The 11,307-nt window shown below is 40.1% G+C and overlaps 1 protein-coding gene across 1 annotated transcript in view; it reads right to left on the reverse strand.

The window, feature by feature from the left end:
* Positions 1 to 11,307, reverse strand: part of LOC144610945 (fibrillin-1-like) — a 330,240-nt gene that overhangs the window by 116,023 nt on the left and 202,910 nt on the right. The window contains exons 25-29 of the mRNA XM_078429975.1: positions 11,182 to 11,307; positions 9,604 to 9,732; positions 2,898 to 3,023; positions 2,186 to 2,311; positions 219 to 341 (exon numbers count right to left, since the gene is read on the reverse strand). Coding sequence (XP_078286101.1) covers positions 219 to 341; positions 2,186 to 2,311; positions 2,898 to 3,023; positions 9,604 to 9,732; positions 11,182 to 11,307 — 630 coding nt within the window. The remainder of the gene's footprint in view (positions 1 to 218; positions 342 to 2,185; positions 2,312 to 2,897; positions 3,024 to 9,603; positions 9,733 to 11,181) is intronic.

The following is an 11,307-nucleotide window of genomic DNA, read 5'->3' on the forward strand; positions in this document are numbered from 1 at the left end:
TGGATTTCAGTAAATTAATCATTAAATCTTTTTTCCTAATAGGGTATTCCAAATATATCCCTCCATAGTAGTACAATTTGCATTGATTAGTTTCCAATCAATTAATATACTTTTAGAAAGAAATTATACTGAAAACCATACTTTCAGAAAGAAGTTATAACATAAACTATTTAACTGTGAATTTACATCTCACCAACATTTGAATACCTGTGTTTTACCTGTGCAAGATCGTTGGTCTGGCAGCAAGGCAAATCCATCCCTACAGCTGCATTCATAACTGCCATCAGAATTTGTACAGTAAGTCTCACATCCTCCATTCGCTATTGTACATTCATCAATATCTGCAATTAAAAAAATGGTGGTTGAGTTTTACAATGATTATACTTTTATTTCCGAAGTGATGTAGTGTCAGTTGGTGGAGAATGAAAGATTTAGTTAAACCTTTATACTTTTGATGTGTGTATAAACAAAAATAAAAGTATGTTCTTACTTGGCTAGTACTTTTTGGATTAGAACAGGAGATGATAGAAACATAGAAACATAAAAAATAGGTGCAGAAGTAGGCCATTCGGCCCTTCGAGCCTGCACCGCCATTCAATATGATCATGGCTGATCATCCAGCTCAGTAGCCTATACCTGCCTTCTCTCCATACCCCCTGATCCCTTTAGCAAAAAGGGCCACATCTAACTCCCTCTTAAATATAGCCAATGAACTGGCCTCAACTACCTTCTGTGGCAGAGAATTCCACAGACTCACCACTCTCTGTGTGAAGAAATGTTTTCTCAATGTGATATTATAGATCTAATTTTAGGAGATAAACTCGGTCGACTGAAGGAAGCATTAGTGTAGTAACATTTCTGGAACATTGCTGATGTTATCATAGTTTAGTTTGGAAATGGGAGAGGGCAAGGAACAGTCAGAATAAACTTCTTTTTAAAGGAGAATCAAATTCAAAGAGTTGAAAATAGATATGTATAGGAAAAAAACCTGCAGATGCTGGTTAAAATTGAAGGTAGACACACAATGCTGGAGTAACACAGCGGGTCATGCAGCATTTCGGGAGAGAAGGAATGAGTGACGTTTCGGGTCGAGCCTTCTTCAGACTGATTTTAGGGGAGGGAGTGGGACAAAGATAGGATGTAGTCGGAGACAGAAAGACTAGTGGGAGAACTGGGAAGGGGGAGGGGATAGAGAGAGGGAAAACAGGGACCATCTGAAGTTAGAGAAGTCAATGTTCATACCGCTGGGGTGTAAACTACCCAAGCAATATATGAGGTGCCGTTCCTCCAATTTGCGCTGGGCCTCACTCTGACAATGGAGGAGACCAAGGACAGAATGGGAATGGGAGGGGGAGTTGAAGTGCTGAGGCACTGGGAAATCAGGTTGGTTAAGACAGACTGAGCAGAGATGTTCAGCGAAAGGATCGCCGAGCCTGCGCTTGGTCTCGCCAATGTAGAGAAGTTGACACCTGGAACAGCGGATACAGTGGATGAGGTTGCAGGTGAACCTCTGCCTCACCTGGAAAGACTTTGGGTCCTTGGATGGAGTCGAGGGGGGAGGTAAAGGGACAGGTGTTGCATCTCCTGCGTTTGCAGGGAAAAGTACCTGGGGATGGGGTGGTTTTGAAGGGAACGGTCTCTGCAGAAAGCAGAAAGGGGTGGAGATGGGAAGATGTGGCCAGTAGTGGGATCCTGTTGGAGGTGGCGGAAATGTTGGAGGAAAATAGATTTGGCTTGAGTAAAATTGAATCAAATACAGGCGCTCCCTATCTAATGTAAGGGTTATTACCCTTGTGTTGGTCGGATGTTATGTAAGTCGGAAACGGAAGTGCTACTACGCACGTGTAAATTTACTGTTCAAAGACCACAAGGGAGCTCCGACGAGGAGCCCACGTGAGCGTCAGTGGGCTTAAAGAATGCTTACGCATTTGTAAGTTTACGTAAGTCACCTATTATGTAAGACTGGCAGTGACTGAATTGGCAAGTAAAGTGACAATCAAACAATGGTTAACCTTAAAAAACAAGATGGGCCTGTGCGAGAGAAAGGTTTGCCAAAAAATATCATGTTCTGACGTAGTCAAATCATGGCCCTACCATTGAGCATGGATGCTTATTAGTTTTCTAATTGTCTGACTTCCTTCTGCCCCTTGCAAAGGAAGAAGGAAGTCAGAAAAAGGGTGCTTACCAACACATCCTTCTCTGTCAGGTGTTGCTTGGTAGCCAGTGTTACAGGCACATTGATACCGTCCAATCATGTTGACACAACGACCATTTTTACAAAGGTTGTCACTCAATTGACATTCATTTATATCTATAAAAATATTTGAAAGAATCAAAGTTAGAAGCAAATAATTAAAAAATACAGCACATAATGATATGAAAGATAACAGATTCATTAAGGGAACACACTTATGATTCTTTGGAGACTAAAAGGAAGAATAAATTTGACAATAAATTTTAATAAAGATGAGTAAACTGTCAGCTAAATATTTGGCAGTATATGCAGATTAATACTTAATATCTTAAGAAGTAAATTGGAGTAAATGCAGATGATTTATTGATAAAAAATAATCACTAACAACTGATAGGCACAAGTTTACAGGTTGGAATACACAAGAATTATGCATCAACAGCATATGGAAATGTTATTGTGAACAGCTCAACCGTACCATATATTTTCTCACATTGGTCACTATCATGTTTCTATCTAACCATCATTAAAAAGAAGTAAGCATTTGCTACTTTTATGTTTTTTCAAATTAGTTTTGGAAACATTATCAATTTATTTCAAATTTCAAAGATGCATAAGCATGCTGAAATAATTTTCAAGAATTTTCTTGCTGAAGTAATTTTCAAAAGTACTCCTCGGTTTGGAACTTTTATCAACAGCAGCTTACCTATGCATGATATTCCATCCAAAGATACTTCATGGCCATGTGGACATGAACAACGGAAGCTTCCGTCTGTATTTTCACAGGTTCCTCCACGACACAGAAGAGGATTCAGTTCACATTCATTAATATCTGAAATAATGAATTAAGAGAAATTTGCTGCATTCAATGATTGAGCAGAAGGCACTACATTAGCACTGTAAATTACAATTACACAGAAAGATCAAGTAAATTCTCAAATATTCCTATATGTGAATGTATTGTGGTAAAATATCACATGAGATCTTATAACAATACACATTTGTGGAAAAGAATTGCTATTGTCTTCATATGTACCAACACTATAAACAAATTTCTGAAAACATTTACCAGCCACTACATCTACGACTACATAAATGATACAAACTTTGCTACTCTTTTTTCTGTTGGGCGATCAATCTTCTATTCGTGTCAATATATTATCTTCCACGCATGAGCTTATATTTACTTCAATAAGCTTTGAAGCAACACCTTATCAAATGCCTTTTGGAAATCTTAAGGTTCTCTTTTATACACATTACTTCTTCAAAGAATCTCAACAAATCTCCAGTCTAAATTGAAAAACATGTTCTCTTCCACAAAACTATGGTCATTCCAGCTTTTTTTGCATTTCTTTCATTCATTGTTTTTTATCTCTCTACATCATCGTCTATAGTTTCCCTTTTCCCTAACTAGTCTGAAGGGTCTCGACCCGAAACATCGCACATTCCTTCTCTCCAGAGATGCTGCCTGTCCCGCTGAGTTACTCCAGCTTTTTGTTTCTATCTTGACCCAATTCTATACCTTGACCCAATGCTAGACCCCATCAACACTCCTACTTTCATCCTCAAAAAAATGAACAGTGTTAGTTATAATGACCTTTCATAAAAACGTACAAAACAGGAACACAAGTAGGCCATTCAGCCCCTTATGCCTGCTCCATTACTTAATAGATCATAGGTATTCTTTTACATCAGTTCCAATTTCCTGCATCAACATCAAATCCATTGATTCCCTTAGTATCCAATCTATCAATCTCTTCCCTCAGCCCCGAAGACTTCGAGTCAATTTTCATACTTCTCTGGTTACTTTTTTTGGCAACATGAGACAAAAATAGTATTTTCTTTCATATTATTTTTAGATTCTAACTGTTGGGTTTCTGTGACATGTAGTGATATAGATTTGTTGTAAACTATGTATTAATCCTTTAAATATATTTATGATTCTTTACTGACTGTCATATTTTAATGATTTCTCGATCAAGCCAATACTTTTCTAAATTGCCTTTGTTTGGATTTAAGAACCAAATGCATTTCAATATTTATATTATAAAATCTATCATATTGTTAACAGTCACCTACAGACCACTTAAATACCGAGTTACAAATGAATCTTTCTCAGTGCATCCATGGCTAACAAGGGAGATTAGGGATAATATCAAAACAAAAGAGGAAGCGTACAAATTAGCAAGAAAAAGCAGCCTACCAGAGGACTGGGAGAAATTCAGAGTCCAGCAGAGGAGGTCAAAGGGCTTAATTAGGAAAGGGAAAATAGATTATGAAAGAAAACTGGCAGGTAACATAAAAACGGACTGCAAAAGCTTTTATAGATATGTAAAAAGAAAAAGATTAGTTAAAACAAATGTAGGTCCCTTGCAGTCAGAAACAGGTGAATTGATCATGGGGAACAAGGACATGGCAGACCAATTGAATAACTACTTTGGCTCTGTCTTCACTAAGGAAGACATAAATAATCTGCCGGAAATAGCAGGGGACCGGGGGTCAAATGAGATGGAGGAACTGAGTGAAATCCAGGTTAGTCGGGAAGTGGTGTTAGGTAAATTGAATGGATTAAAGGCCGATAAATCCCCAGGTCCAGATAGGCTGCATCCCAGAGTGCTTAAGGAAGTAGCCCTAGAAATAGTGGATGCATTAGTGATGATTTTTCAAAACTCTTTAGATTCTGGAGTAGTTCCTGAGGATTGGAGGGTAGCTAATGTAACCCCACTTTTCAAAAAGGGAGGGAGAGAGAAAACGGGGAATTACAGACCAGTTAGTCTAACATCGGTAGTGGGGAAAATGCTAGAGTCAGTTATTAAAGATGGGATAGCAGCACATTTGGAAAGTGGTGAAATCATTGGACAAAGTCAGCATGGTAAATCATGTCTGACGAATCTTATAGAATTCTGTCTGAAGAAACGTCACCCATTCCTTCTCTCCCGAGATGCTGCCTGACCTGCTGAGTTACTCCAGCATTTTGTGAATGAATCTTATAGAATTTTTCGAGGATGTAACTAGTAGAGTGGATAAGGGAGAACCAGTGAATGTGTTATATCTGGACTTCCAGAAGGCTTTTGACAAGGTCCCACATAAGAGATCAGTATGCAAACTTAAAGCACACGGTATTGTGGGTTCAGTATTGATGTGGGTGGAGAACTGGCTGGCAGACAGGAAGCAAAGAGTAGGAATAAACAGGGCCTTTTCAGAATGGCAGGCAGTGACTAGTGGGGTACCGCAAGGCTCAGTGCTGGGACCCCAGCTATTTACAATATATATTAATGATTTGGACGAGGGAATTGAATGCAACATCTCCAAGTTTGCGGATGACACGAAGCTGGGGGGCAGTGTTAGCTGAGAGGAGGATGCTAGGAGGCTGCAACGTGACTTGGATAGGTTAGGTGAGTGGGCAAATGCATGGCAGATGCAGTATAATGTGGATAAATGTGAGGTTATCCACTTTGGTGGCAAGAACAGGAAAGCAGACTATTATCTGAATGGTGGCCGATTAGGAGAAGGGGAGATGCAACGAGACCTGGGTGTCGTGGTACACCAGTCATTGAAAGTAGGCATGCAGGTGCAGCAGGCAGTGAAGAAAGCGAATGGTATGTTGGCATTCATAGCGAGGGGATTTGAGTATAGGAGCAGGGAGGTTCTGCTGCAGTTGTACAGGGCATTGGTGAGACCACACCTGGAGTATTGCGTACAGTTTTGGTCTCCTAATCTGAGGAAAGACATTCTTGCCATAGAGGGAGTACAGAGAAGGTTCACCAGATTGATTCCTGGGATGGCAGGACTTTCATATGAAGAAAGACTGGATAGACTCGGTTTATTCACAAAATGCTGGAGTAACTCAGCAGGTCAGGCAGCATCTCGGGAGAGAAGGAATGGGTGACGTTTCGGGTCGAGACCCTTCTTGTACTCGCTGGAATTTAGAAGATTGAGGGGGGATCTTATAGAAACTTACAAAATTCTTAAGGGGTTAGACAGGCTAGATGCAGGAAGATTGTTCCCGATGTTGGGGAAGTCCAGAACAAGGGGTCACAGTTTAAGGATAAGGGGGAAGTCTTTTAGGACCGAGATGAGAAAGTTTTTTTTCACACAGAGAGTGGTGAATCTGTGGAATTCTCTGCCACAGAAGGTAGTTGAGGCCAGTTCATTGGCTATATTTAAGAGGGAGTTAGATGTGGCCCTTGTGGCTAAAGGGATCAGGGGGTTTGGAGAGAAGGCATGTACGGGATACTGAGTTGGATGATCAGCCATGATCATATTGAATGGCGGTGCAGGCTCGAAGGGCCGAATGGCATACTCCTGCACCTATTTTCTATGTTTCTATGTTTCTATTACAAAATACTAGATCCACGACAGATGTTCCTCAGCTTATTGATCTAGAAAATCTCTTATACAAGGAATTACGGGGCTCGGCTGGGGCCTCGCGGGTCGGAGTCCGGTCGGCGGAGTAGCCGACGGAGGCCGTGGCTGGGGCCCGGGTCGGCACCACGGAGGCATGAAGTGGGGTGTCGACTGCGGAGGCCTTGGCGAAGGTGAAGCGGCGGCAGCTGTGAAGCCTCGCGACGATGGGGCCTCGGTGGTGGTGAAGCCTCCTGGCGGCGGCGATGCCTTGTGGGTTGACTCGCGGTCGACGAGAGCGTGGAGTAAGGGAGGGGGAAAAACAATTGAGGACCCGGCCTGGGGGGGCCGCCGTGAGGGCGGAGGGGAGAAACAATGGAGGACCTGGCGTGGGGGAGCCACCATGAGGGAGGGGCAGAACAATGGAGAACCCGGCACGGAAGAGCTGCCTTGAGGAAGGTGAGGGGAGAACAATGGACAATAGGAGTGGGGGGGGGGGGGGGGAGACAAAGGAGGGGAGCCGGTGTGCTTTGTAACTTTGTCAGGGCCTTATGTGGCCACTATTTGTGTACATTGGGTATTGAAGCAAAGAATTTCACTGTGTCCAGTCACATGTGACAATAAAGTATTCCTTCCTACACTATGTATTAATGTAATTAGTCTATATGTAGGTTAATATCCTCCATGATTATTGAACTATCCTTGCTGTATGTGCTTCCAATATCTTAATTTATACAATACCTTGCATTATCATTACCATTTGGGAGTTTACAGACAGCTCATACCAAAGTTATCTGGCTCTTGCTGCTTCTTAGCTCCACCCAAACAGATTCCACTTCTTGATCTTCAGAGCAACAATCCTTTATTATCAGGGCTATCCCACCGTTCACATTTTGGCTATCCTTTCCAAAAATTATGAATCCTGAAATACTTAGCTTGGTCACTTTGAATCCAAGTCTTCTTAATCGTTGTTAGATTATACTCATGTATTTCTATTTATGCTATTAATTCATCTATCGCTACAAATGCTGTTTGGATTTTTAAACAGCCTTCGTCTTTTTACCAATTTTCCCTGCTCTTCCTGACAGACACTAGCCATCACTACCCATTTCTCTATTCTGCATCATCTTTCTATAACGTTTTACACTTCTCCTCACTAGAATCCTCCCCTTATTACTTATCTTAACGCCTTATCCAAAATCCACAATCTATTGTTATTGCATTTGTTAGTCACTCATCACAATTCAATGCAAGTGAAGTCAATCGAAATAGAACAGTTCCATCCTTCTCCATTACTGGTGCCAGTACCCCATATATTGAAACCCAGTTCTCCTACATAAATCATTGAGCTACAAGTTCAGCTCTTTAATCTTATTGATCCTATGCCAATATGTACATGGTTCAGAAAGTAATCCTGGTATTATTGGTATTTTTTGGTTTTGGTTTTAAGTTTGAACCTTAACTGGTCATTCTTCTTCAGCAGAAACACCTTCTACATCTTCATTCCACAACAAATACATAATATCACCGATTAACCAGTGCCTCTCTAAATCTTGATTAATGCAATATTTCTGATAACTTTCCAACAATCTGTTGATGTGAGGCTGACTGGCTTGTAGTTATCTCATCTACCGTTTTTAAGCCTTGATACCACATTGCCAATCTTTCAGATATCTGGCACTAAATTTTGATTGCAAATTTTACTCAGTAACTGTGTTATTTCCCCTTTTAGTTCATTTAAGGTTTGTGGTACATTTCATTTAGGTCTGGCAATATCTTATTTCAAATATACCCATATCATGTCCCCCTGCTCTCCCCACTTAACATTTGCAATATTCCACAATCTCCTCATTAATGTCAATACCTTTTATAATCCTGTTTTTGGAGGACACATATAAAGTATTCAGTCAGAGTTCTATATGGCAACCACCTCCACATATCACACACACATTATAATTTTGGTCTCTGACAGTGAACAATTTTTCTTTCCAATTAGTCATATATAAGATTATTAAGGGGTTGGACACATTAGAGGCAGAAAACATGTTCCCAATGTTGGGGGGGGGGGGGTCCAGAACCAGGGGCCACAGTTTAAGAATAAGGGGTAGGCCATTTAGAACAGAGATGAGGAAAAACTTTTTCAGTAAGAGAGTTGTAAATCTGTGGAATTCACTGCCTCAGAAGGCAGTGGAGGCCAATTCTCTGAATGCATTCAAGAGAAAGCTAGATAGAGCTCTTAAGGATAGCGGAGCCAGGGGGTATGGGGGAGAAGGCAGGAACGGGGTACTGATTGAGAATGATCAGCCATGATCACATTGAATGGTGGTGCTGGCTCGAAGGGCCAAATGACCTACTCCTGCACCTATTGTCTATTGTCATGGAATCCTGCAATATGGAATCAGGCCTTTTGGCTGACCAAGATGCCTATCTACGTTAAATCTATTTTCCTGCATATGACCCATATCCTTCTATTTCTTTCCTATCCATGTACTCATCCAAATGTCTTTTAAATGTTGTATAATTGTGCCTGTTTCTACAAACTCCTGTGGCAGCTTGTTCCATATACCCAGTACCCACTTTGTGAAGACCTGCCCCTTATATTTCTTTAATATTTTTCCTCTCACCTTAAACCTATATCCTCAGGACTTTGGAAAAAGACTGTTGAATATCTATCCTATCTATGGCCCTCATAATTTTACAATTCTGTATATGGTCAGCCCTCTGCCTCCTGCACTTCAGTGCGAACAATACCAGCTTGTTCAATCTCTCATAGAAATGAAAGACATTCATTCCAGGTAACTTGCAAGTGAATCGCTTCTGCTCAATTTTTCTCTGATGAGTCTTTTTAACATCATGTGAAAGAGAATAAATTAAGGTTTTCCTTTATTTTACCTGCCGAGATGGGAGTGAAAGAATAAATCAGATGTACAAATGGATTTATAATTTTTGTTGTTGGTTAAGAATACCTTACCTTGATCATTCAGCCACACTGGAAATTTCCAATAACATTCAAATGTATAAAAATACATTTACATCAATTACATTTTCTCTCATTTGTTTTCACATACCCATGCAATTCTTCATCATCATAAAACCACTTTCATATCCTTCAAAGCATTCACAATCAAAACTTCCAGGAGTGTTAACACATGTTCCAGGGCCACACAGATCAGGAGAGATGCGGCATTCATTGATATCTGTGAGAAAAAGAAAAGTTCTTAGTGGAGGATAAGACATTTAGGACTAGAAATTCTTTCATATTTTTATGAACCACATAACTGTATATTTCATAGTGCTGTCTGAAATGTGATTTGGAATCTCTCTACCTATTGTAATGATACAAAACAATCAGGAGTGCTTCTTGTACACCATAAATGAAAATTATTTTGGGCATTTGAGGCTCAGAAGTGGTATCTGTCATTCACATTGGAGTGCTGAGCCTGCTTCACCATTATTTATAATGAACAAATTACTTGATCTATGTCATGAAGGCAAGGCACTGTCTTACTGGTAAAACTGCCTCCAAATACTTTTGTTGGAGTTTGTTTCCCCCACTTCTGTGCCTTCACCTTGCTTCCAGTGTAATCAGAATCCTCACTCATCTATCCCTTCAGTCTACAATCCTTAAAGCCTATATTGATTGAGTGGTGTTAATCCTCCTCCACCCATTACCCTATTGCAATAAAAACCCCTCAGCCTGGATCTATCACTTGATACTCCCAATCTTCCTGCCTTAACTCTGCTTACCCACACCTTTTGTCTTCACTCAGCCTTCCCTGAAATCTGCAACCTGTCTGACTCCCTTTGTTAGCTCCACATTGGCAGAGTTAGTTAAGGAAAAGCCTGTGCAAGGCCTATTCTGAAGCACAGAATGCATTGATCCTTTGGCTGGCAGTGAATCTTGTACAAAACAATGGGCCCTCCTTCCCCATGCACCATCGTGCCTTTTTAGGTTCCGAAGCATTTCCAGACAATTTTATTATTAAAACCAGAGAGTAAATGTGGTTTCCTTTAAAACATGATTACATTCAGTAAAAATTGTGGCTTTCCAGTAATTCTTTCGTAAAACATTTTAATGGACTTGAAATCTTTTTTGAACTCATTCTTAAAACCACACAGATAAGGACTTAAAATAAACATCTTAACAAATACATTAATTAAAAGCAAAAATTAACAAATACATGAACATATTTTAACAAAGACATCAACTCATTTAATATAATTGAACAAGAAACTTGATAATGCTCTTTTGTTTTCATTAGCCTGTTAGTAACTCAATTCAGTAAGGCAATTTTAAGGCCCTCTTAATATTGCGCAAGGGATGGAGGTGGGGGGGGAGGTCAGTTGGCAACGGGGACTGGTGACGAGACTAAGATTCTGACTTCTTTATACTGATGTAGGGAGCTGCATTTTTGGTCAATGAGGAATATGTATTTCTTTTCAAGTTCAAATAAAACTCAAGTATTATTTAGTTCCTGAAAATCAGAGAGAGCATCAACAAATTCATGGAGCAGGGATATTATTCACAGCTGTGAATGAGCTGTGATATCACCTTGTGAAAAACAAGGGATATTCTAATCAAAACTTCATTATTATTCCCAAAATTATTAATGCTCAGGAATAATTTAATAATTTTTTTTACATACCTGTACAGTTTCTTTCCTCTGAATCAAGAGCAAAGCCATTATTACATTTGCATCTGAAGCTCCCAATGGTGTTTCTGCACTTTCCATTGGTACAGAGACCTGGAATTGTCCTACATTCATTGATAT

This window comes from Rhinoraja longicauda, chromosome 38 (assembly GCF_053455715.1).
Source record: "Rhinoraja longicauda isolate Sanriku21f chromosome 38, sRhiLon1.1, whole genome shotgun sequence".
NCBI classification, from domain to species: domain Eukaryota; kingdom Metazoa; phylum Chordata; class Chondrichthyes; order Rajiformes; family Arhynchobatidae; genus Rhinoraja; species Rhinoraja longicauda.